This window comes from Scyliorhinus canicula, chromosome 21, assembly GCF_902713615.1.
Source record: "Scyliorhinus canicula chromosome 21, sScyCan1.1, whole genome shotgun sequence".
Classification (NCBI taxonomy): domain Eukaryota; kingdom Metazoa; phylum Chordata; class Chondrichthyes; order Carcharhiniformes; family Scyliorhinidae; genus Scyliorhinus; species Scyliorhinus canicula.
The window spans coordinates 37,851,968-37,877,869 of record NC_052166.1 but is presented as its reverse complement, the minus strand read 5'-3'; the positions used below and the strand labels follow the sequence as shown (position 1 = coordinate 37,877,869).

General features: G+C 48.7%; 1 protein-coding gene across 5 annotated transcripts in view; it reads right to left on the bottom strand.

Annotated features, from left to right (window-relative positions):
• The window catches only part of LOC119955959 (syntaxin-binding protein 1), a 134,543-nt gene that overhangs the window by 7,304 nt on the left and 101,337 nt on the right, over positions 1-25,902 (bottom strand). For all 5 annotated transcript variants that reach the window (XM_038782635.1, XM_038782636.1, XM_038782638.1 and 2 more), the window contains exons 10-16: positions 20,660-20,767; positions 20,219-20,279; positions 15,793-15,858; positions 15,509-15,589; positions 11,609-11,747; positions 10,479-10,588; positions 7,767-7,868 (exon numbers count right to left, since the gene is read on the bottom strand). In XM_038782635.1, coding sequence (XP_038638563.1) covers positions 7,767-7,868; positions 10,479-10,588; positions 11,609-11,747; positions 15,509-15,589; positions 15,793-15,858; positions 20,219-20,279; positions 20,660-20,767 — 667 coding nt within the window. The remainder of the gene's footprint in view (positions 1-7,766; positions 7,869-10,478; positions 10,589-11,608; positions 11,748-15,508; positions 15,590-15,792; positions 15,859-20,218; positions 20,280-20,659; positions 20,768-25,902) is intronic.

The window sequence follows — 25,902 nt, the reverse complement described above, 5'->3', positions numbered from 1 at the left end:
ATAAAACGAAATGTCCAAAACAAAAGTCCAATGGCCGCATTAGATGGAGACGATCAGCCTGTCGGGTGCCCTTGGTGTTCTGGAGGACCTTCGCAGTGGAGCCGGTGACGTCGGACCGATGGTCGTCCTTGCCTCCGGGAACATCGGTCGTAGATGTGTCTCCGTAACCTGGGCCGATGGTGGAGACGCGGTAATCGGGGAAGAGGGGGCATGTGCGCTGGGTCGTGGGGGTGCGGGGGGCGCTGGGGGGAATTGGGGTTGGGGGGGAGGTGTTGGTGTAGGGGAAGAAGGCCGCACGCCGGCTGGTGCCAGGTCCCGAAGCGAGACCGTATCCTGCCGACCATCGGGATACTCCACGTACGCATATTGCGGGTTGGCGTGGAGTAACTGGACTCGTTCAACCAACGGGTCGGACTTGTGCACCCGCACATGCTTCCGGAGCAAGATGGGCCCGGGGGTGGCCAGCTAGGTCGGGAGAGTGGATCCTGAGGACGACTTCCTAGGGAAAACAAGAAGACGTTCATGAGGTGTTTGATTAGTGGTAGTACAGAGGAGAGACCGGATTGAATGGAGGGCGTTGGGGATGACCTCTTGCCAATGGGGGATAGGGAGATCTCTGGACCGTAGGGCCAGTAGGATGGCTTTCTAGATGGTGCCATTCTCCCGCTCGACCTGACCGTTACCCCGAGGGTTATAACTGGTCGTCCTGCTGGAGGCTATGCCCCTGCTGAGCAGGAACTGACACAGTTCGTCACTCATAAAAGAGGACCCCCGGTCGCTGTGGATGTACGCGGGGTAACCGAACAGGGAGAAGATGGATAGGAGGGCCTTTATGACGGTTGTTGTGGTCATGTCGGGACAGGGAATTGCGAAAGGGAATCGAGAGTATTCGTCGATAACTCTCAAGAAATACGTGTTACGGTTGTTGGAGGGTAGGAGACCCTTGAAGTCTATACTGAGACGTTCAAAGGGGCGGGATGCCTTGATCAGATGCGCTCGGTAAAAGTGCGGTTTGCACTCGGCGCAGACGTGGCAGTCCCTAGTGACCGTCCTGACTTCCTCGACAGAGTAGGGCAGGTTGCGGGTCTTAATAAAATGGTAGAAACGGGTGACCCCTGGATGGCAGAGGTCCGTGTGGAGGGAGCGGAGGCGGTCAATCTGCGCGCTGGCGCAGGTACCGCGGGATAGGGCATTGGAAGGCTCGTTGAGCTTCCCAGGACGATACAAGATATCGTACTTGTACGTGGACAACTCGATCCGCCACTGCAAGATCTTGTCGTTCTTGATCTTGCCCCTCTGTGCATTATCGAACATGAAAGCTACTGACCGTTGGTCTGTGAGGAGGGTAAACCTCCTGCCGGCCAGATAGTGCCTCCAATATCGCACAGCTTCGACTATGGCCTGGGCCTCCTTTCCCACCGAGGAGTGGCGGATTTGGGAAGCATGGAGGGTCCGGGAGAAGAAGGCCACGGGTCTGCCCGCTTGGTTCAGGGTGGCCGCCAGAGCTACGTCAGACACGTCGCTCTCGACCTGGAATGGGAGGGACTCGTCAATAGCGCGCATCGTGGCCTTTGCGATATCCGCTTTGATGCGGCTAAAGGCCTGGCGGGCCTCCATCGACAGGGGAAAGGAGGTGGACTGGATGAGGGGGCAGGCTTTGTCGGCGTAGTTGGGGACCCACTGGGCGTAATAGGAGAAGAAGCCCAGGCAGCGTTTGAGGGATTTGAGGGAGTTGGGGAGAGGGAGTTCCATCAGGGGGCGCATGCGTTCGGGATCGGGGCCTATCACTCCATTACGCACTACGTAGCCAAGAATGGCTAGACGGTCGGTGCTAAACACGCACTTATCCTTATTGTAAGTTAAATTAAGGAGTTTTGCGTCTCGGAGGAATTTTTGGAGGTTGATGTCATGGTCCTGCTGGTCGTGGCCGCAGATGGTGACGTTATCGAGATACGGGAAAGTGGCCCGTAAACCGTGCTTGTCGACCATTCGGTCCATCTCCCGTTGGAAGACCGAGACTCCATTTGTGACACCGAAGGGAACTCTGAGGAAGTGGTAGAGGCGCCCATCTGCCTCAAACGCGGTGTACTTACGGTCACTCGCTCGAATAGGGAGCTGGTGGTAGGCGTACTTAAGGGCCACCGTGGAGAAGACTTTGTACTTCGCGATCCTGTTCACCAGGTCGGAAATACGGGGGAGAGGATACGCGTCCAGCTGCGTAAACCTGTTGATGGTCTGACTGTAATCGATGACCATCCGGTTTTTCTCCCCAGTCCGAACTACCAGCACTTGGGCTCGCCAGGGACTGTTGCTGGCCTCGATCACTCCTTCCTTAAGGAGCCTCTGGATCTCGGACCCGATGAAGGTCCTGTCCTGGGCACCATAGCGTCTGCTCCGAGTGGCGACAGGTTTACAATCTGGGGTGAGATTAGCAAACAAGGAAGGGGGGTCCACTTTGAGGGACGCGAGGCTGCAAACAGTAAGAGCAGGAATAGGGCCGCCGAATTGAAAGGTCAAGCTTTGCAGGTTGCACTGGAAGTCCAGGCTCAAGAGTGCTGTAGCGCATAGGCGGGGGACAATGAGGAGTTTGAAATTTTTGAAAACCCTCCCCTGGACTGTGAGGTCCGCTATGCAGCACCCGGTGATTTGGACGGAATGCGAACCTGAGGCCAATTCAATTTTGTTTAACTGGGTGGATGGGGAGCGCGCAGCATCTTACCGTGTCGGGGTGGACGGAACTTTCCGTGCTCCCGAAGTCGACCGGGCACCTCGTTTTGTGTCCGTTGAGCTGCACCGTCATTGTAGTCTTGGCGAGCGAGCGTGGTTGCGACTGATCTGAGTTTGATGGTAGCCAGTCGTGGTGAGAGTTCCAGATCCTCCTCAGTGGCAGAGTAATCGCTTGCAGGGCCTTCCGAGTTGATCCAAGATGGCGACACCCAGGACCCGCACGTGGAGTCGGGGTCCCAAGATGGCGGCGCCCAGGACTCGCACGTGGAGCCGGGGCCCCAAGATGGTGGCACCCATGGCCCGCACATGGCGTCCGGGGCCCAGGATGGCGGCGCTCGGGGAGCCTCGTGGCGGCTGCGCCGTCCGCGAGCCGGTCGAGGCAGCTGGGGACACGGGACGGTAGGACCGTGGGGCCGTTGCGGGAGCCGGGAGGCAGGCCAGAGAGGTTGGTGCGCGGCGTGGGGCCCTGGGGAGGCCCGGGGGGGTGGGGGGGGGGGGGAGGATCCGCGGTCGCTGCGCAGGACAGCAGCGACCGACTTGGTCTGGCAGACCACCACGTAGTGGCCCTTCTTCCCGCAGCTCTTACACAGAGCGGAGCGGGCCGGGCAGCGTGGGTGCTTTGAGAGGCCACAGAAATAGCAACAGGGCCCCGCTAGTTTATCGGAGGGACCCACAGCGCAGGCTTGGGGGGGGGGGGGTCGGGGTCCACGGAGTATGGGGTTGGCGCGTGCCATGAAGTCCAGGGGGTTGCCGCGCGGCCGGGGGCATATGCGTAGGCGTTCAGGCAGCAACCTCCAGGGAGGTTGCCAGAGTCCGTGCCTCAGCTAGGCTGAGGGTGTTCTTTTCTAACAATCGTTGGTGGATAGAAGGAGACTGCATGCCAGCAACGTAAGCGTCTCTGATTAGAAGCTCCATGTGCTCCGTCGCCGAAAATTGGAGACATGTGCACGTTCTCCCGAGAGCTGCGAGGGCCTGGTAAAACTCTTCGAGGGACTCACAGGGAACTGTTGTCTGGTCGTCAGGAGATGCCGTGCGTAAACTTCATTGACCGGCCGGAGAAAGTGTCCTTTGAGAATCTCCATGGCCGCATCAAAGTCGCCATCGTCTTCGATCGTTGCGTAGACCGATGTGCCCATGCATGAGTGGAGGATGTGGAGTTTCTGCTCCTTGGTGGGCTTGCCGGCTGCAGTCGTCAGGTAGCTATTAAAACACGCCTGCCAGTGTTTAAAAATTGCAGACGCATTTGCAGCATGTGGGCTGCTGCGGAGGCAGTCAGGCTTGATGCGAAGCTCCATTCCAAAATTCTAGCTGATTAAATTGATGTACCATCAATTCGACTCAAGACACATTTAGGATCCGAACTGTGGCTTTAATCAGCTAGTTGTTAGCCCGGTGGTCGACTACAGAGAATGACCGACCGCCGGGAACTCTGGGTACTTATATCCCACCTCGGAGGCGGGGCCTACTTGCCTCTCGACCAATTGGAGCAGTCACATGACTAGTCCCAACCAATCGGACGAATGGCACATGACCAGCCAGAGCCAATGGGAAGCCTATGCTCTGCGCCAATGGCAGTGCTCATATCCATACCACCACAATGTCTGTGCTACTAATTTAATTATTTGAGGCCTGAGGGGAGTCCAGATGGCTGTGATCTTAATGGGAAAAATTCTCACATTGCTTTATCCCGGATGTTAGGCCCCGTGGTGGCTGGGTAGTAAGACAGGTGCAGCAACCTGTAGCCGAGTGATGCATCTACCGCATTACAATTAATTTTGTACACATTTCCTGCATGATACAAAGACAGACAATACCTCTCATTCCAAGATATCGTCCTGACACACGGAATTTATGTTACAAGGGAACTTAAGACCAGATTTTTAAAATTAGCACTCGGTTCTAGTAATGCAAATCCCTTTTGCTCTTCAGGCCTTCCTGGTCTGGCTTTCACTCACTTCACATTTCCTAAGTTTTTTCATCACAATCTACCACACTTTCTTTCAAAATGAATTGTATTTTTCAACTTTTATTTGGTTTTGTCACTTCTCTAAACTTCCCTGTCTACTCATATTCAATAAAAATTTTGGATAATCAAACTTAATTTAATTAAATGCGTTCCGAGATCTAACCAAGGCATGGGAACTAACTCACTCACGTTGGAGACCTCGGGCGAGTGCCGTTCAGCACTGGTCTCCACAAATGGAACGGCACTCGTGGGGGTCTCCCAGGTGATTGAAGGACCCAGGTGCATTCCCTCTGGGCAGGGTGTTGCCCTGGCATTGCTGGTGTCCCCTGGGCATCTTGACATTGCCAGCCTGAGGACCAGGAAACACCCCGCTAATCTCGCGCTATGGGATTCTGTTCCCATTCGGGTAGATCATAGATCATAGAATTTACAGTGCAGAAGGAGGCCATTCAGCCCATCGAGTCTGCACCGGCTCCTGGAAAGAGCACCCTACCCAAGGTTAACACCTCCACCCGATCCCCATAACCCAGTAACCCCACCCAACACTAAGGGCAATTTTGGACACTAAGGGCAATTTATCATGTCCAATCCACCTAACTTGCACATCTTTGGATTGTGGGAGGAAACCGGAGCACCCGGAGGAAACCCACGCACACACGGGGAGGATGTGCAGACTCCGCACAGACAGTGACCCAAGCCGGAATCGAACCTGGGACCCTGGAGCTGTGAAGCGATTGTGCTATCCACAATGCTACCGTGCTGCCCTCTGTCTCCCATTCTTCTTCTCGCAGAGATAACGCCCTCTTCTCCCAGAGATAACGCTACTCCCAGAGATAACTCCCAGAGATAACCCAGAGATAACGCCCTCTGTCTCCCATTCTTCTTCTCGCTTCTCTATTTTTATCTTTGGCCTTTTTCATCGTTATAACGAGGCTCGATCCAAGCGAAGGAACAATATTTCACCTCTCCTTTGGGCCTTCTGCAGCTCTCTGCTCTTCAGCATCTTCATGTTTTCCACTTTCTTTACAATCCTCTGCGACCTTTACAGTTGAAACTAACTCCTGTGTTTTGTGGAACTTTTTAAAAATTAATTCAGGGGATGTGGGCGTCACTGGCAAAGCCAGCATTTGTTGCTCATCCTTAATTGCGCCTGAACTGAGTTGCTGGCTAAGCCCTTAAAGAGGGCAATTATTCAGAGCAGCAGATATTGCTGTGAGTCTGGAGTCACATGTAGGCAGGCCCAGGTGAGGATGACAGATTTCTTTCCCTCTAAAAGGCATTATTGGACCAGGTTGATTTTGACAACAATTGGTGATAGCTGTCAAGGTCAGCATCACTCGCTTTATAATTTCAGGTTCACTAACTGAATTTAAATTCCACCAGTAGCCAGTAGTACATGTCCCCAGAGCATTAGGTTGGGCCTCTGATTTACTAGCCTTGTGTCATTACCACTGCCTTCTTCCGAACTTCTGATATTTGGGAGAGAAATGAAACAAATTAATGCTCAGGCTGTTGGAAGGGTCATCGCCAGATCACAGTTCTTGCCGTGCCATTATATCCTCTTCACTGACCTGTCATGTCTCATTTAGAGTTGGTGGATTTACTGTAACTTTATGTGCAAACCTAATCCCCAGCTTTCAAGATTTTCCCGTTTTTCCCTAAGCCTCCCACGATTAATTTATTTTTCACATTCCATTATTTGACTGAGATGATGTGTTACGTCAATCTGCAAGTCCACTTCTCTGTTTTTGTTCCCTCATCTCTTTAATGTGCTGTTAATGTGCGGGTTTGTCATTTAATTCTCAGATCATTCCTGAACAGGCTGTTCGTTTTCTCTTTTAGATTTTCAGTATTTGCAATATTTTCTTTATTCACATTAAGGTATTTGTGTTCTGATGGCCTTTGGATCTATCATAATATACTATCATGCCTTTGTAATTTCTGTGTCCATGGAAGTGTGTACAGTATATAAATTCCAAACATATTGGTCGGCATGGTGGCACAGTGGTTAGCACAGCTGCGTCACAGCGCCAGGGACCCGGGTTCAATTCCAGCCTTGGGTGAATGTCTGTGTGGAGTCTGCATGTTCTCCCAATGAAGGGCCTGTTCTGTGCTGTACTGTTCTATGTTCTATGTTCTATGTCTGTATGGGTTTCCTCTGGTTGCTCCGGTTTCCAAAGCTGTGCAGGTTAGGTGGATTGGCCATGCTAAATTGTCCCTCAGTGTCCAAAAGGTTAGGTGGGGTGACTGGGTTCAGGGGATAGGATGGGGGAATGAGCCTAGATAGGGTGCTCTTTCAGAGGGTCAGTGCAGACATGCTGGGCCGAAACGCCTCCAACTGCACTGTAAGGGTTCCATGATTCTATGATTAATGAGAATATTATGCTGAATTCCATAATCCAGTTTGAAAATGACACTATGTGATAATCCTCATGAGGACCACAGGGATCGCTGATTGGTCTCCCCGTGAGTTCCATAGAATACAAGTTCCCATGGTGAGCAGGTAGATGACCGCCCAGCTGGACTCGTTAGTGGGACATTTAAATGTAGCTCCCAAACCGGCACTTCCTGATGGTCCTGGGCTGGGACGTTTGTTTTGTGTGCCATAGTAGCGGTTTTATTTCCTGCTTAAATAAATCAGTTTGGCCTTTCACTCCGCGTTTCCTGGAATTATTACAAATTGCAATGTGTGTCACTCCTCTTCATTCTTTTAATGACTTGCCTTAAATCAGAGGGAGTAAGGTGAATGAGAAGATTTTCAGGCAACCCAAACCCATGTTCTGATTTTTAACAATTTGAGCCTTCCCCCTCATTTAGGCAACGTTGGTTTATTTGGATTGGACCGTCTAGGCAATGAGTGTAGGAAAACTACGCAGAGTCTTAACTTACTGATCTGGAACAATTGTCTCAGATACATCCATATAATTCAGACCTTTAGCCAAAATTGGTCCTGGTTTGCCAAGATAAATTTGGGTGGGTGATTTTCCAGGAGCACTCAAACCATTTTCACCAAATTATCCACCAAATAGAATTATTATTTGTCCCCTTATTGAGCCTATAAATGGCCACCAACCTCCATCATGTCCTTGATAAGTGGCGTCCATCGAGAGAGCTGATAGGTCTGTTCGCTGATACGCTCTTTACGTTCTGGCTTGTTCCTACGACGCAGGGTTGACTGAACACCAAGAACAGAAGGTGAATTCTTTCTGACTAACATTGAAAAGTGTACATTTATTTGTCAAATTTAGTGTTGACCAGTGCTAAAACTTTAATACGATTTGAAGATTTCTGGTACATGTCTTAACATGCAAAGTTTGCCACCCTCATAAGATGCAATACAAAACTTATTATCTACATTGAGTACAAAAGCCCCGTGTTTGAAATCTGCAATGAAGAAACAGCATTCAACACTAACCTCACTGAGAGATCAAGCAATCCCCGTGGTGAGAATTATGCCTCTTACGTTGCGCAGTGGTACTGAACCTAACTGAAACATGCTTTACTGGGGATTTGCAGCATGGAGCTGCAGTCAGGCTCTCGTAGCAGCCAATCACATTTAAGGATTTACACAGACATGCACAAATCGAAAACAAAAAACACTCTTGAAGATTTTTAGATTGCGACTTACATGTAGAAGGTAGATTGAAGTTAAAAGATTGAAGTTAAAAGCACTTCTTAAAGACATATTAAAAAGTTAGCTTTGATAATCTACTAATTAATCAGATAATAGCACCCAATGAACATGAAGTTATTATTTTCAGGGCCAGTTTTGTTCGTCATCAATTTCCTTTGCCCGCAACACCTGATGAACAAAGTGTAACTTTACACGGGGTTCTAACAGAGCTGTGGGAGTGAGATAGTTGAAATTCTCGCTGAATCAATGATTGACAGCTTTGGAGCATTATTGGTGTGTGGGTTGGGTGGGGAAGGTGGGGGGGGGGGGAGGGGGGGGGGGGAGGGAGGGGGGGGGGGGGGCACTTTACAGCCTGTAGTGGGATATTGCGAGACTGGTTGCAACTTCAGGGTTTTCACACCAATCTGCACAAGTCCAAATTCCTGAAGTTGCACTCAATTTCCAGAGGTGAAGTGACACCAAGCACTGACGGCTCAGCATCAACATCACAGCCCACACCCGCACTGAGCCTTTCTTAGCACGGGCTTCACGCTGGCTGCCAGTTAAATTGGCCGGCCAGCGTGAAATAGTGGTTGGGGTCTGACATCTCGCATCTGCTCCCAGGACCGTCGATTGCGTGCGGCTGTTAAGCACATGCTTCAGGCCTGCAAATTCAAAAGACACATTGTTGAGGGGGTTGGGAGAGGGAGAGCAGGTTGCATGGGCACTGGCGATGTGCGGGGCAAAGTGGAGCAAGATTTACTTGGCGCCCGACTATTAGATGAAGTACAAGCACGAGGTGCTGATAACGGCTTTTAACTGCGGGAATCTGTGAGCTTAGTGAACAAAATCTCACCAACCATAACGTAAGAATAAAAACCAGATGCACCCGCTGGAATCTTCCTCATTTATGCTCTTAGATAATCATTTTCTCTGCTTCTTTTAAAATATACTTTCCTATTCATTTTGTCTCTATTTAGATTCTGCTTAGTTCCCAATCTTCATTGTTTTCCACCCATTTAATCAGGCTGTTCTGGCACTGTCCTCAGTATCTCGGTCACCGGATTTCAAACCAACAATTAAAGTAAATTTGAAGGCTGCTGTGCTGTACTCAAAATTTGTACTGTTGGGTACCATAGAATCAATATGATAATAATCTGCAGACAAAATAACATTGGCCCATGAAGAATTACAAATAATTTTACAACAAATAAAAAACAAGACATTTAACTTAACATGCTCCTCATGGGTCTGCTGAACTTTACTTTATCTCGTCCTATCAATATATCCCCCTACTCCATTCGACTGGCCCTCATATTCTTAATTAGCTACTCAATAGGACTACATCAGCATTTCTAGTTTTGGTTCAAAGCACATGTGTTCCACTGTGTTGCTGCATGCGATATCTTGGCGACAATACAGAGCCCATGGTATTTAGAAGGACAAAACTCTCATCGACTTTCTCGGGGAAAATTAAAATGTTGGCAGAAGCAGCATTCTGAAGGGGGGTAGGGGGCAGGCGGATAAGTGTTAGATGATTGAGGTGTGTGAAGACTGGGTCGGGTGGGGAAATGTTTATTTTACCATGTCAGCGTTACTGTTTTTGTTATTGTTAGAAAAAATTTGCAGATACCTTAATTTTTTTAAAAATTTAGATTACCCAATTATTTTTTCTATTAAGGGGCAATTTAGAGTGGCCAATCCACCTACTCTGCACATTTTTGGGTTGTGGGGGCGAAACCCACGCAGACACGGGGAGAATGTGCAAACTCCACACAGACAGTGACCCAGAACCGGGATCGAACCTGGGACCTCAGCGCCGTGAGGCGGTTGTGCTAACCACTAGGCCACCGTGCTGCCCGCAGATACCTTAATAAAAAAAAAAAATTTTGAAAAAAGAAAGACAAAACTCTGACTTTCTTAACAGGAATAATTACACCCCTTACCACAGCACGAACGTCTGGTGGAACGTGCATGCTGATGCCATAAGGGTCATCGTAAATACCATTTACACAAAGCTTTTTCCAAGAATACACGTGTGCAATCTAATCATTCAGAAATAATCCTGTCATTTTGAGGATTCTAAAGTCTGAAGATGTTGAAGTGGGAGCGATGGTGACAGTTGTTTGCAGAACACAACTGGTGCAATGTCAATTAAACAGAATAACATACATCTGTGATGATGGGGATTCCCAGATGGGCCATGTTGTTAATAATCTCGCTGTCTTCGGGTGGGATCTGGGCGTGTTGAATCAGTTTGTTCAGATTCTCCTCAGTGATTCCTAATTTTAGAACCAGAAAGAAGAAAAGGTGGGTTCAACTTGAAATTCTTATTATTTTGTAAAGCAAGTCCTGCATCATTGCCATGCTGATAAGACCCTCCAAAAATCATACTCATGTCAGTCGGAGCATTGGATTAACAAGGAATGAGGGTTGTATCTTTGTTTCCCCTGATCCCCATTATAACAAGATAACAAGTAGAAATTATGTCTGCCCAGGAAGAACGCACAACCATTCCCAGGGCATATTTGTACCTCCTTAAGCTTCAAAACATAGGAACACAAGTCCCAAGAATTGTTCCCAGTCCATTCCATGACAAAGCTATGTGACACAGGGAGGCTTCTGAAAGGGGAGACGTTAAAGGCAAAATAATTTGAGAACATCCTTCTGAGTCCCCAGATCTGTACATGTATGAAGAGCAACCGGTCACTACAGAACTGGTGCATTAGAATGGGAGCAGGGCATTTGACTCATTTAGTCTATTCTCCCCATTATGTTAGCTTTGCCAGCCTTATTTTTAAAATTCCAATTCCATGCCTTTCCTCCATGTTTTTTTAATGCCCTTACGTTTAGCAAATGGGTTTATATCACCCACATAAACATTGTATGAGTCAGATGCATCTGCTTTCATCTGATCTTTGCTTCTCGCAGCTATTATTGACTTTGCTATGACAAATGCTTTGTTCGTTATTTCGTTTTCTCCATCAACTCATTTCGTCCTTTTGCCAGAAAAGTGACTGAAACAATTATGATACGTCCTTCGTTGCAACCTTGCCATTTTCCCCTGTGTTGCCAGTGAGCTTGTTTACCCGCTGCCAGCAGATCACACATCTTACAGAGGGCTGCGGGGCATCTCATTGAGTAACCTGGCAGAAAACGAGTGAAATGCTCACCATGTGGGGCCTTTGACAATGTTGAACATTAGAGCAGCACTTTGACTTTATCCTGTGCGTGCAGTGACCTCAAGCGTTAAGACCCCAGGTCCACAGGCTGGATTTCCGATGATAGCTTTCCACACTCACCATTCTTAAGGAAGATGTAGAGAAGGATGATGCGTATTTTATCATAGGTAGAAACATTGTTGTCCAGCAATATGGGAACAATGGCTCGCATTGGGTCCTTGATCTTCTCTCCCTCAGCATCAGTGCCCATGGCCAAATCCTAACAATAAAAAAAAATTTGCAACATTTAGAGAATGCTTCATTTTGCAAGCAACCTAATTGCTCAGAATTATAAGCTACCCAAGGTTGGAATCATTCTTTGAAAGTTTCTCCAACTGGCCCGATAACTCATCAATGTAAATTCTGCCTAAAACACAAAGTTTAAGTGAATACCCGAGGTAGGGGGACTAAGTGGAAGAATGGGACATAGAAATATATACCTCATGCTTTAGCAGACAATATTGCAATGTCATTTTCCAGTTTAACTGCTCAATTTAAGATGAGATTGTACTGAGAATAATTGCAGTGATGAAAATAGATGTGTGATGTTTGTTACTGTTGAAAGCTTAATTTTCACCACCAATATTCTTATTAAAAATCAAATAGAAAGACCCAAGTCCTCGTGAGACCATATTCGGGGTGTCGGACCAGCCGGGGATGGGAATGGGTGCGGAGACAGATGTTGTAGCCTTTTGATTGCCCGAAGGCGGATCCTGTTGGAATGGAGATCAACCTCTCCATCCTCTGCCCTGGCATGGCGGGGGGACCTACTGGAATTCTTGACTCTTGAGAAGGTTAAGTTTGAACTGAGGGGAAGGATGGAGGGGTTCTACAATTCATGGGCGTTATTCATAATACACTTTCAAGAATTGGATTACATCGAACATTAGGGGGGTGGTTGGGGGCAGGTGACTATGGGCCATTCTTGATTCCTTTTTTTTGTTTGTTTATGTTAACATGCGGGCTGCTGTTTGGGGTTTAGTGGGAGGATGGGATTGTTGTTATTGATATTGGGATTGACATTACACTCGTTGCTGATTATTGTTTATTGTTGGTGGGTGTAAATTTGGGAGAAAATGTGAAAAAGGAGAATAAAATATATATTTTTTTTAATCAAATATAAAGATTTGATGAGTAACATCAGGTTTCTTCCCTCCCTCGCACTTTTGTTAGAAAGACCACCCATCACTATCATGCCTGAACTGCTGTGTGGGGATAGGAAGAGGCCTGATTTTGATACCCTCTGGAGCTGATATTCTTGCTGTCTCTCTTCACACATAAAGAATGATTGCCAAACAATAATTCAGCATGGTGACCAGCAGCACAATCGTGTGAGGTGGCTGATAGTGAGCTGGCAAGCCTTTTGACATCTCGTCCGATTGTTACTCTCTATTCAAGTCAATGCTGACTTGCAATAATCTGCTTCACAAAGTCAAGGGCCACCCTAGTTTGCTTCGGAGCAGGGATGTGAAAATTGGTGGGCTGAAATGTGAAGAATAAGATGCGTATCATAGAATCATAGAATCCCCGCAGTGCAGAAGGAGGCCATTCGACCCACTGAGTCTGTGCACCATCCTCTGAAAGAGCACCACACCTCGGCCCACCACCCCACCTCATCCCCATAACCTCACCTAACCGTTGGACACAAAGGGGCAATTTAGCATGGTCAATCCACCTGCACCGTGGGAGGAAATGGGTGCAGCCAGAGGAAACCCACGCAGACACGGGGGAACATGCAAACTCCACACAGTCACCCAAGGCCAGAATTGAATCCGGGACCCTGCCGCTGTGAGGCAACAGTGCTAACCACTGCGCCACCCCCACTAGCGTGTTATTGGAGTCTCGCTGAACCTAGGAATGCAGAACACGGTAAATTTAAATTTGCAACTTAAAAATGCCTGTTTTATTTGACTGCGTTGGCATTGTCAATGTGACCCGAAAAACAAGGGGCGCGATTCTCCCAAAACGGGAGAAATCGTAAGGCTGGCGTCAAACCCGGGCGGGTTTGACGCCAGCGCGCCCCTTCCCGACCGGGAACCGATTCTGGTCCCCGGTCGGGGCTAGCAGCCCGACGCCGTAAGCTCCGGCATCACGGGCTTAACGAATTTCGTTAAGCCCGCTTGCCGGAGTTAGCGCCGGCTGACGCGTCATATGACGTCAGCCGCGCATGCGCGGATTGGAAGACTCCAACCCGCGCATGCGCGGATGACGTCATCGCGTATTTGCGCGAAACCCGCGCATGCACGGGCCGGGATGCCCCTCAGCCGCCCCGCGAATGGATACTGCGGGGCGGCGGAAGGAGAAATAGTGCGCGGGCATCGGGCCCATGGCACCCTTGGCACGGCCGTGGTACTGCCGTGCCAATCGGTGCCATGGTTATAAAAAGCGAGTTGTTCCCGCCGTTTTTACGAACGGCCAGACCAGGTGTGTTTGCCGTTCGTAAAAACAGCGTAAAGGGCTGGGACTTCGGCCCATCTATCAGCTGTGAATCGCTGCCGGCCGTAAAAAAACGGCGGCAGCGATTCGTGTCGGGAGTTGGGCTGGGGGGGGGGGGGGGGGGGGGGGGGTGGAGAATAGCGGGAGGGCGGGAAAAATGTCGGGAAGGCCCTCCCGCTATTCTCCGACCCGTCGTGGGGGGCGGAGAATCGCGCCCAAGCTTTAAAAAAAATAAATTTAAAGAACCGAATTCTTTTTTTTCCAATTAAGGGGCAATTTAGCGTGGCCAATCCACCTATCCTGCACATCTTTGGTTGCGGGGATGAGACCCGCGCAGACATGTGGAGAATGTGCAAACTCCACACGGACAGTGACCCGTGGCTGGGATCGAATCCAGGTCCTCGGCACTGTGAGGCAGCAGTGCTAACCACTGCCCGAAAAACAGAAACTTTTAAAGGGGTGCATTGATTGTCCTGCGGAATGTTTAATTAATATAAAGGAATTTTAGAAAGAGTATAACTTCATTTCTTCCTGTATAGCATAAACCTATTGTCACCATTGCAGAAAGTGATCCATTGGATCCTGCAGATTCACCAAAATTTGGATGCTCATGAGCATGCTTGTGTGCAGTTAACTTAATTTTGGTACAGTGCCCATCGCCATAAAATATCTCCCATGACACATATAACTCTCAATCTGAGCGAGGGGTAAGACGTTAGCTCTCACTCTTTACTGCTCTCTGCCAGGTGACCGAAAGTTAGCTCCCGAGTGTTTCCTCCTCTCTTCCTCCCTAGGGGAGGAGAGCTCCTTATCTTTCCTTCCACTTCCCCATGGCGTGTGACGACAGTAAGGAGCACCTCATCAAAGCAATGGCCACGTAGGAATGTTCATCTTGAAAGCAGATTCCAGAAAGATCCTGTGGCTCATGGCAACACGGTGCAGAGCCACCATATTGCTGCACTGACAAAGGGCTGGAATTTCGGGGCGGGTGACTGACGGGTACGATATCAGTAGTGCCCGATGTGGCAGTCAGGAGCGCCAAGCCACTTATAGGTTCCAGCCTCGGTAACATTGGGGGTAATGTTTAGCCAACTCAGCTGGCGCGAACTGGCAGCATTGGGTGCTTTGGCAACCCTCCCCATTTCACTCTGCACATTGGGCACGGTGTAAATCCAGCTTTCTACCTGATCCCGAGCGTTTCCCATCTGGGAAGTTGATAAAATAGCCTCTGTTTAGCTGGTGAGCTGTGAGGCAACAAACATTCTGCATTCAGGTTTAAATAAGGGGAGAACATTCAGCTATTGCACACAGAAGGTGACAGATGAAGGCCATTGAGGGAAGGAGGCAGCATTGCGGACAGGGTGCCAAGAACAATGAGAAATGGTCATCAGTGAACCAAATGGTTTAGCAGAGCCCAGAGGAACACTTACTTTCATCTAAGAAAAGGGAGGCCAATAGTTAAAGCTATCCTCATGTGAAAAAGTGAGGTTGACAGAAAACACTGAGTGACATCTTATTTGACATGGGTCTACAATCCCATCTCACCTGTTCAACCCGGCACAGTTTATCCACAGTGCCCTGATAGTGTTTCATACAATCCTCAGCAAGGTGAAGATGGGTGGAATACTGCAAGACAAAAATACAAATGAACCGGCAGACTTAAAAGTAATGCACAAACACAACGTTGGTTTAGGTTTATATTATTTACAGTGCTACTTCTTTGCATTATCATGGATATACCATTATCATTAGCCAGTAATCTTTAAGGTGAGAAAATACAGTTCAGTTACACCGTCATTCTATAATTTAATTTTTCTGACTGCCAATACCTTGCTTAGTTCCTTCTGATACTGGGGCATTTTCTTCAACATCTGAGACAGATCTCTCATCGTTGTCTGCAATGAGGATAACAGATAGTTACTTTTATTCCACTGATAATGAATGGAGCAAATGTTACTGCTTCACAGCTCAGGTGTTAATAAACTTAACATATTTTCTTTTCCTCTTCCCATCCCACTATGCATAACCCACACAGCAAACTAAAACACATGTGTATGTGCAGATGTGCATGTGTGTGCATGTATGTGTGCATGTGCGGGTGTGTATGTGCAAGTTTGTACATGTGCAAGTGCAAGTGTGAATCAGAATGTGTATATAAATAATATTTGTACTCAGTAGCTGAGTACTGCGCTACCGTCTGGAAGAACTCTGCGCACTGCAAACGGGTAGATGTCTAGCTAAATGAGACCATGAGGAACACCTCAGGAGTAATTTGGCCTACAAACACATCCTGGCTACCTGTGCTCTGCAATATTGCACCACCACAAATCAGCTGTGTAACTGGCACAGCCAGATTGCCAGAAAGAGGGCATAAAAATCTGCACCTGCCACTGGTAGAAGACATCTTCCACCCAACCACCCATCAAACGTCTCAAGGGGGGCAATGTGTACCAACCTGCCCGAGCTAGCCAGTTCTACTGCAGACCTGTGGAAGGACCTGTGACACAACACCAACAACACAATCCAGAATCAGCACTTGGTGGATGATTCCACGTTGGAAATCCCAGACTCCGACCTCCCTTGCGGTGAATAGGTCAAATTGAACAGATTTTGTACTGGAGTCGGACAGTACCGTAACAACCTCTTCCGTTGGGGACACCATGACTCATCCCTGTGCAATTGTGATGAACTGCAAACCATGGTGCATGTGATTGACAAGTGGCCGACCTGTGCTTCAGTGGCAGTCTCACTGACCCACACCAGGCTGATGAGGAAGATGCCGACTGGCTGAAGAACCGAGCTGTTCATCAGCGTGAACAAAAGTATTTGTACAACTGGACTGATTGACAAGAATATTTGAAGATAATACTACAATGGCCTTCAGAACAAAACGTTTTTCAAACTCAGTGATCAACCTGTCTGGAGTTCAACTTTAAAGGAGGTGTGAGACACACACACCCTAACATACACATTTTTACATGCTTAACAGCTGGAGATTTATTATTCAGGCACACACATCACTGTTGTTCATAAAAGAATTGATGGTTGCCCTAAATGGGAGCCATCTTGGCCCATACGATAATGTACAATCACCTCTGTTCTCATCTGCCTCAATCCGTTCTTACATCTGTTATGACTGCCATTCTGTTGATCTCAACAGTGTCTGCTTTGTACAATAAAAACAGAAATAGCTGGAAATGCTCGGCAGGTTATGACTGCATCCATGAAGTGACATAGTTAATATTCCAGGCCCCTGACCTTTCATCAGAACCGGGAGAAGTTAGAAATGTGAAAGGTTTTGAGTAAGGAATGGGTGGGACGAGGAAAAGAAAGGGCTGTGATCGGGCGGAAGATGGAGAAATCAAATGACAGAAGAGATAACCTTCCAATACCAAAGAGTACGGTGGCGATGGAGCGGGTAAATAAACGATGGATGTGTCTGGAGCAGTTATGCTGCTGGAGAAAGGTCACAGGCCTGAAATGTTAACTGTTTTTCTCCACAGATGTTGCCATAACCTGCTGAGTATATCCGGCATTTTCAGTTTTTATTTCAGATTTCCAACACCCGCAGTGATCTGCCTGTCACTTAGCATCTGCTTGAAAGGAACAGATTAAAAGCTGCAGGTCAACCAAGACATTGGCCATCAGAACTGGAACACACACAATGCTTGTTTCCGTTTGCACCTCATCAAAGCAGATTCCACAAAACTTCTACCCTGTTTATATTTTCCTCAGTACTGCCTAGCTTTCTATTTTCAGCTGTTATAACTATCTTTTTCATTTCAACAGGTAATCTCGAATCCCATCAGGAGCTAGAGTACACGGAGAATCCAAGCCCCTCCGATGTCACTGGCGAGAACAACAGAGTGAATCCCACCAACTTTTCTCATGGAATCTTGAGGCCTCTTTGAAAAGAAATGTAAGTGGACATAGTTAACGGCGTCACTCTGGCGAGGAGGAGACTCTTAGAGCCGGGAACCTGTTTCAAACAGGTGGCTCCCTGCAGCCAAATGGCACCGAGGCCAAATCGCAGAGTTCACGCAGCTCTCCCACTAACAGTCATCGCCGGTACCCCCTCATGTCCACTCTCTCCCCACCCACCATACATATACGCCCATCCCTCGCCCCGCCCCCCACCCCCCCCCATGGAGCTCACACTACGGCACTGACCTGGTACTTTCCCTGGCATAGGTTGGCACCTGGTGTACAACCTGTGCTCAGGTACAGTGCCCTGGGCACGTCCCCCTACCCCCACCCCCTCCCCCACCCTGGGTCACATTTACCTCTGCGTTCCCCAGAGGGAACCCCCTCGACTGCCTCACGCCTGGCCAAACTTGGTGTAAATGACACCGGAGGGACTGTACACTGGCGCCTGGTAACGTGAGGGAAGAAGCTCTGGAGAGAATGCACGAAAAGGAGATGCTACTGTAATAAATGAGGTGCACCGGCCCGCGTTGCGTTTTTCGCACTACTCCACTGGTAAAGCTGGTGGGGCAAGATTCCCCCCTCACACTGGAGAGAATCACGTTTTTCGCTTCTCTCCGGTATTTGGGCCGATTTTCTCACAGATTTTCTGAGAGAGGCGGCTCAAGATCACCCCCAATATTTTTCAGAGCCAGGATCATGTCATAATCTGAAGCAAGGTGAATATCTGAGGAGAGGGAGCGACTGGTTTTTAGGATTTAGTGGCTTCCCGATTGCTGTTGGGGCTTTTCAAAATGCCGCTGTTTCTGCCTTCTACCAGAGTGTTTTGTTAAAAACGTGTGAACAGGAAAGTATTATTATTCAGGTTTAAGTTCTCAATTACATAAATTATCTTGCTCACCTCTACAAGATTCCCTCTGCACAGCAGTCCATAAACCACATTTCAGGAAATTCTAACCTGCCTTTTGTTCCAAGTCATCTATGTAAGATTTCACTAATAAAACTGTTTTAATTCACTCAATATGAATGGAGGTTATGTTTCTTTATGGCTTAATGGATAAATGGCTTGCGCACTGCAGGATTGACAGCCCATTTCAAGCTGATCTCAGCCAACGCAGTAGATTTGGGGGTTAAATTGACTGTGGTGCCATCACATCCCACTTCGTGGAGTAGGACAGCATGTTGGCCGACATGTTGTGACCCTTCTTGTTGTGACCAGGTGATGAAGGTTGTAGAGATCTTATTTATCTGGGTGCTGTGGCTGGGGTGTCCTTGAGTGCCCGCTGCCTAGTCAATGCAGAAGAGTGATGACGACTCGCAGTGAGAAATGGCCTGTGATGCTCCTCAGCAATTGCTTATGTCTGATTTCTGTCTGCTGCCAGCACACTGACTCACTGGCTCATGTCTGAGCCCTACACTCCTTTGTCCCTTAGCTCTAGAGGGGGATTATGGCGCGAGTCTACAATTCACAGTGAGTGGGCATGGCATTGAGGGCCAGTGAGAAGCACTGTGTCCAGACAGGGAGAAGCCTTGTGGCACTGGGAGGAGGGTTAAGAAATATGAGGTGTTAAGGTGATGAAGAACAATAATATTTAATTCAGTGACATGCTAGATGAAAGGTAGTGAAGGACAGCATGGTGACACGGTGGTTAGCACTGCTGCCTCACAGCGCGAGGGACCTGGGTTGAATTCCAGACTTGGGTGACTGTATGGAGTTTGCACGTTCTCTCTGTGTCTGTGTGGGTTTCTTCCGGGTTCTCCAGTTTCCACCCACAGACCAAAGATGTGCAAGTTGGCCATTCTGGATAAAAGCAAACTATTGGGATGCTGGAATCTGAAAATGCTGGAAAATCTCAGCAGGTCTGGCAGCATCTGTAGGGAGAGAAAAGAACTAATGTTTCAAGTCCAGATGACCCTTTGTCAAAGCCTTTCTAGATTGCCTTCAAGTGTCCTAAGATATATCGGTTGTGTGACTGGGCCATGATCAATGTTACAGAGATGGGGTAGGGTTATGGTCTAGGTAGGGTGTTCATTCAGAGGATCGATGCAGATTCGATGGCCTGAATGGCCTCCTTCTGCACTGTAAGGATTCTATGGTTCAAAGAATCAGCCAGGGTTCCCAATCTTTATCATTAACCACTGAATGCTCCTGGAAGGTTCAGTGCTGATGTTGGGCGAGAACAAGCTTAGGTTCATTAATGTTCGTAAATGAAGGACAGCTGCTTTGACAACATAGGCTACGTCATTTCAGGCCAGGAGGAAAAGAGAGGGAATGCAAAACAAAGCACATGGTAATCAACACACCGAGATATCCATATAGTCACCACAAACCTTCTCGCCAGTTGCCATTCTCTTGCTCGAAGAGAAGTCTTTCAAGGACCGCGTCACTTCCCTGGAGAGAAAAATCCTTGTTTAGCTCCATTTCCAAAGGAATATTTACACAATCTGATGAGTTGACACATTTTGCGGCAAATGAAATCTTTCTGCCGCCTGTTGATTCCCTGGTCCAGGAAACTATTTAATGGTTTTGAACACACAAGCACTATTTGAACATCTGCTCTCTGTCCATTTGATTCTGAGGTATATTTAACATTACCATTCAAATCTGGATGCTGCCCTAAATAGTCTGGTTCCTACGTTCCCCAGCAACTATAGTCTGTGCTGCCATGCATTATCAGCTGGAGAAATGGTGTCTTCTGTACTGAGTGACTGCAATTCTCAAATGAATTTTCGATACTGGTACAGAAATGCAGAAGAAAGATTGGGACCTACTGGGACACTTCTGCAATATGCTTGTGGCGCAGGGTAATCCAGAGATCATCATCCTCATCCAGAAGGACCTCTTTGACCCGGTTTTCCCCAATTCCGCTTGTTTCGTACCTGAGAGTAGGAGAGGAAAATACACAGATCAGCTCCATTAGAAACACACACCTATGACTGAATGACTCTTCAGCTCTTTGGAACCTAAATAGTTCTTCCTGGGTCATCTTATGACTCTGGCCCTAGCAGCAACCTGTTTCTTAAGTCTTTCTGAGCCAGGGGCCCTCCACTCTCCACCAGCAGCACCTGTGTTGGGTCATGGCCAAGTCTGCATCCTGTCACTCGTGAGGAAGCACACTGGCCTCGGCTCATATAAGCCCACCTACAGCTTACATGGTGGCTTGTGAAAAGATAAAGTGTGAAACAACAATGTAGTATTCTGCCGTTCACAAGCTGCTGGGACACTTGCTCAATGTTATCAAGGGGCATTTCTTTACGATGCAAACAATGTCAGAGAAAAACAACATCAGCATCTTCATAATCTTGATTTTGATCATCACGACATAGAACATAGAACCGTACAGCACAGAACAAGCCCTTCGGCCCTCCATGTTGTGCCGAGCCATGATCACCCTACTCAAACCCACGTATCCACCCTATACCCGTAACCCAACGGGTAACCCAACCCTTAACCTTACTTTTTAGGACACCACGGGCAATTTAGCATGGCCAATCCACCTAACCCGCACATCTTTGGACTGTGGGAGGAAACCGGAGCACCCGGAGGAAACCGACGCACACACGGGGAGGACGTGCACGTGGCACGTCCGACGACTTCACCTTTCAGACAAATAATTGGATGCCTCCGAAATGCTGTGAAATGTGCAGATGTGCATAACATGCGCATCAGAATATAAAATACAAGGGGCAATGTTGGGTCAAATGTAATGTTAGGCAAATTATTTGTGCATTAAAGCAGAACAAGTCTGTTTTCTCAGAAAATATTAATGCGTTGGCATGATTTTCAATGTCCTTTCTGCTGAACCTGCCACAGAAAATAGAATAACTGAACAAGATTAATTATGGAAATTGGGTGGTTTTAAATCCATGTCAGGGTGGAATGAAAACTCTTTCTTTTCTTTGCCTTGTTTTCCTTTTGCTATTAACACTCTTATGTATGTTTGAGAAGCTGCTGGGGGGGGGGGGGGGGCATTCTTCCGACCCTTGGAGGTGGACAGGGCTCACAGAGCACTCACGAGGAAGCCGCGAACGGGAGACACTCCTCTCGAGGGTAATGGTTGTGAGATTCCACAAGTACTTGGATAAGGAGTGGGCCAAGCAGACATGGAGCTGTAAGTGGGACAATAGTATTCTGCGGGTCGACCAAAACCTTTTTTAAAAATAAATTTAGATTACCCAATTATTTTTTCCAATTAAGGGGCAATTTAGCGTGGCCAATCCACCTACTCTGCATATTTTTGGGTTGTGGGGACGAAACCCACGCAAACACGGGGAGAATGGGCAAACTCCACATGGACAGTGACCCAGAGCCGGGATCGAACCTGGGACCTCAGCGCCGTGAGGCAGCTGTGCTAATCACTAGGCCACCGTGCTGCACTGGGTCGACCAAGACCTGAGTGTGGAGGTGGCCAGGAGAAGAGCAGGCTTCAACCAGATTAGGTCGATCCTTTTTAAGAAAAAGGTGAAGTTCGGACTGTTGTATCCTGCCCGTCTCTGGGTCATGTACGAGGAACAGCACTTTTATTTTGAGTCGCCTGAAGACACGCTGGGCTTTGTGAAAAGGAAAGGACTGGTGGTGGACTGAGAACTTTTGAACTTTGCTGCAACGTTCATTTATTTTTCTTTTTGTTTCTCTATTTTTTTTTAAGTTCCTCGTTTTTTGTTTTGTGGAAGCTGTTTGTAATGCCTTCTGTATTGATTTGGGACCAGTGGCAGAGCTGAGTGAGTTAAGGTTTTCATTTGCACTGTTGGGGGATGGAGGTGTGCTTGTTTAGATTTTGGTGTTTTTCTGTCGGGCAAATGTGTGGGGATTGTTTGATGTTGGAGTATGTTTGTATAAGCGGGGGGCAGAGGGTGGGAATGGAACAATAGGTGGGAGACTATCCGGCACCAAGGATGGGGGCCACCAAGCTAGGTGGGCGGGCTAGCTCACGGAAGCGTTGGGGGGTGTGCATATGTTTTGTTTATCAAAGGGGTTAAGTTACAGAGTGTTGTTACTGGGGGGGGGGGGGGGGAAGGGGGAAATGTTCTGCTGAGGAGGGAGGGACTTGTGCCAAGGGACAGAGAGGAGGTTGGGGGCGGTGGCTGCCTGGGGGCGAGCCGGTGGAGGCATGGAGCCTGGGCTGAAGGCGGGCCTAAAAAAAGGGATGGCTGATCGGTGAAGGGGGGGGGGGGGGGGGGGGGGGGGGGGGGGGGGAGGGGGCAAGGAGCCCCCCAACTAGGCTGATCACCTGGAATGTTCGAGGGTTAAATGGGCCGGTCAGGAGGGCACGTGTGTTCGTGCATCTTAGTGGACTGAAGGCGGACGTGGTAATGTTGCAGGAGACTCACCTTAGAGTAACTGACCAGATTAGATTGAGGAAAGGCTGGGTCAGTCAGGTATTTCATTTGGGACTGGATTCAAAGACTAGAGGGGTCGCTATCCTGATCAATAAGCGGGTGGTGTTTGAGGTGGGTAGAATAGTTTTGGATGTGGGAGGTCAGTACATTATGGTCATTGGGAAACTGGAGGGGGTGCAGGTGGTATTAGTAAATGGATCTGCGCCAAATTGGTATGATGTGGAGTTTATAAAGAGGATGCTGGGGAGGATACCGGATCTGGACTCGCACAGTTATTGACCCTGGTTTAGGCCGGTCAAGCTCGAAAACGAGCAGGGTGCCAGCAATGGCAAAGGAACTAAAAGGGTTCATGGAGCAGATGGCAGGGGTGGATACATGGAGAATTGGGCAGCTGAGGGTGAAGGAATTCTCCTTCTACTCAGACGTGCATAAAGTGTACTCCCGGATTGATTTCTTCATTTTGAGCAGGGGTGATGGACATGGGGTACTCGGCGATCACAATCTCAGACCATGCACCGCACTGGGTTGACCTGCAGGTTAGTAAAGACAGTAACCAGTGCCCGCACTGGAGGTTAGATGTGGGACTTTTGGCTGAAGAAGGGGTGTGCGAGCGGCTGAGGAAATGTATTCAGAACTACCTGCAGGTCAACGGGTCGGGGGAAATTTCAGCAGCGATGGTCTGGGAAGCACTGAAGGCGGTGGTCAAAGGGGAGCTGATCCTGATCCGGGCACATAGGGAGAAAGTGGACAGGGCAGAGACGGACCAACTGGTTAAGGAGATATTATCGATCAATAGGAGGTATGCGGAGACCCCAGAGGCAGGGCTTTTAAGGGAACGGCGGAGGCTACAGGCGAAGTTCGGCTTGTTAACCACAGGGAGGGCAGTGGAGCAGCTGAGATAGGCGAGGGGGGCGATCTACGAGTGTGGAGAGAAGGCCAACAGAATGCTTGCACAGCAGCTTAGAAAGAGGAAGGCAGCCAGGGAGCTAGGGTCAGTAAAAGACGGAGATTCAGCAGGGGTGAATAAGGTGTTTAGGGATTTCTACAGTAGGCTGTATAGGTCGTAAGCCCCTACGGGGCTGGAGGGGATGAGGCACTTCTTGGGGGGGGGGGGGGGGGGGGGGGCTGAATTTCCCAAAGGTAGACGGGGAGCTGGTAGAAGGGCTGGGGACCCTGATCGAGTTGGAAGACATAGTGGAGGGTCTGAAGGCCATGCAGGCGGGTAAAGCCCCAGGGCTGGACGGGTACCCAGTGGAGTTTTATAAAAAGTTCTCTGGGATATTGGGGCCGGTGTTGATGAGGCTGCTCAATGAGGCAAGGGAAAGAGGGGTGCTACCCCTGACAATGCCACTGGCCACGATTTCTCTGATTGTGAAGCGAGACAAGAACCTGGAGCTGTGTGGGTCCTACAGGCCGATATCCCTGTTGAATGTGGATGCCAAACTGCTGGCCAAAATTTTGTCCTCCAGGATTGAGGATTGTGTTCCAGACGTTATTGGGGAAGCAGTTGGTGGCCAATGTAAAAAGTTTGTTAAATGTGATCATGATGTCCCTGGAAGGTAGGGAGGTGGAGGTAATGATCGCAATGGATGCAGAAAAAGCTTTGATCGGGTAGAATGGGATTATCTGTGGGAGGTACTGGGACGGTTCGGATTTGGGCGGGGCTTTATTGACTGGGTCAGGTTGCTGTATCAGGCTCCTGTGGAAAGTGTACGGATGAATAGGACAACATTGGACTATTTTAGACTGCACCGGGGGATGAGACAGGGATGCCCCCTCTCCCCACTGTTGTCCGCGCTAGCTACAGAGCCGTTGGCAATTGTTCTGAGCCTCAAGGTGCTGGAAGGGGCTGGTCCAGGGGAGGGTGGAGCACAGAGTCTCGCTCTATGCAGACGACCTGCTTCTGTATGTATCGGACCCATTAGAGGGGATGGAAAAAATCATGAGGATTCTCGGGGAATTTGGCCAGTTTTCGGGGTATGAGCTAAATATGGGGTAAAGTGAGATGTTTGCGGTCCAGGCGAGGGGACAGGAGAGGCAATTGGGGGAGCTGATGTTTAGATTAGTAGGGTGAAGCTTTACGTAACTAGGCATTCAAGTGATGCGGGAATGGGACCGGCTGCATAAATTAAATCTGGCTCGGCTAGTAGACCAAACGAAGGACAATTTTCGGAGATGGGACGTGCTCCCGTTGTCATTAGCTGGGAGGGTGCAGACGGTGAAGATGACGGTCCTTCCGAGATTCCTGTTTGTGTTTCAATGTCTCTCCATCTTTATTCTTTTTTAAACGGGTCAACAAAGTGATCTCAGGCTTTGTTTGGGCGGGCAAGACCCCACGGGTAACGAAGGTAATGCCTGAGCAGAGTCGGGGAGAGGGCGGGCTGACGCTGCCAAGTTTTAGCAACTATTCCTGGGCGGCGAATATAGCCATGATCAGGAAGTGGATGGTGGGGAAGGAGTTGGCATGGGAGTATATGGAGGCGGCTTCATGCAAGGGCACTAGTTTGGAGGCATTGGTAACTGCACCTCTGCCGTTCCCGCCGGCACGGTACTCCACCAGCTCCATGTTGGTGGCGGACCTGAGAGTCTGGGGGCGATGGAGGAGACATGTGGGAGCAGAGGGAGAATCAGTCTGGACCCCAATCTGTAATAATCACCGGTTTGCCCCGGGAAGT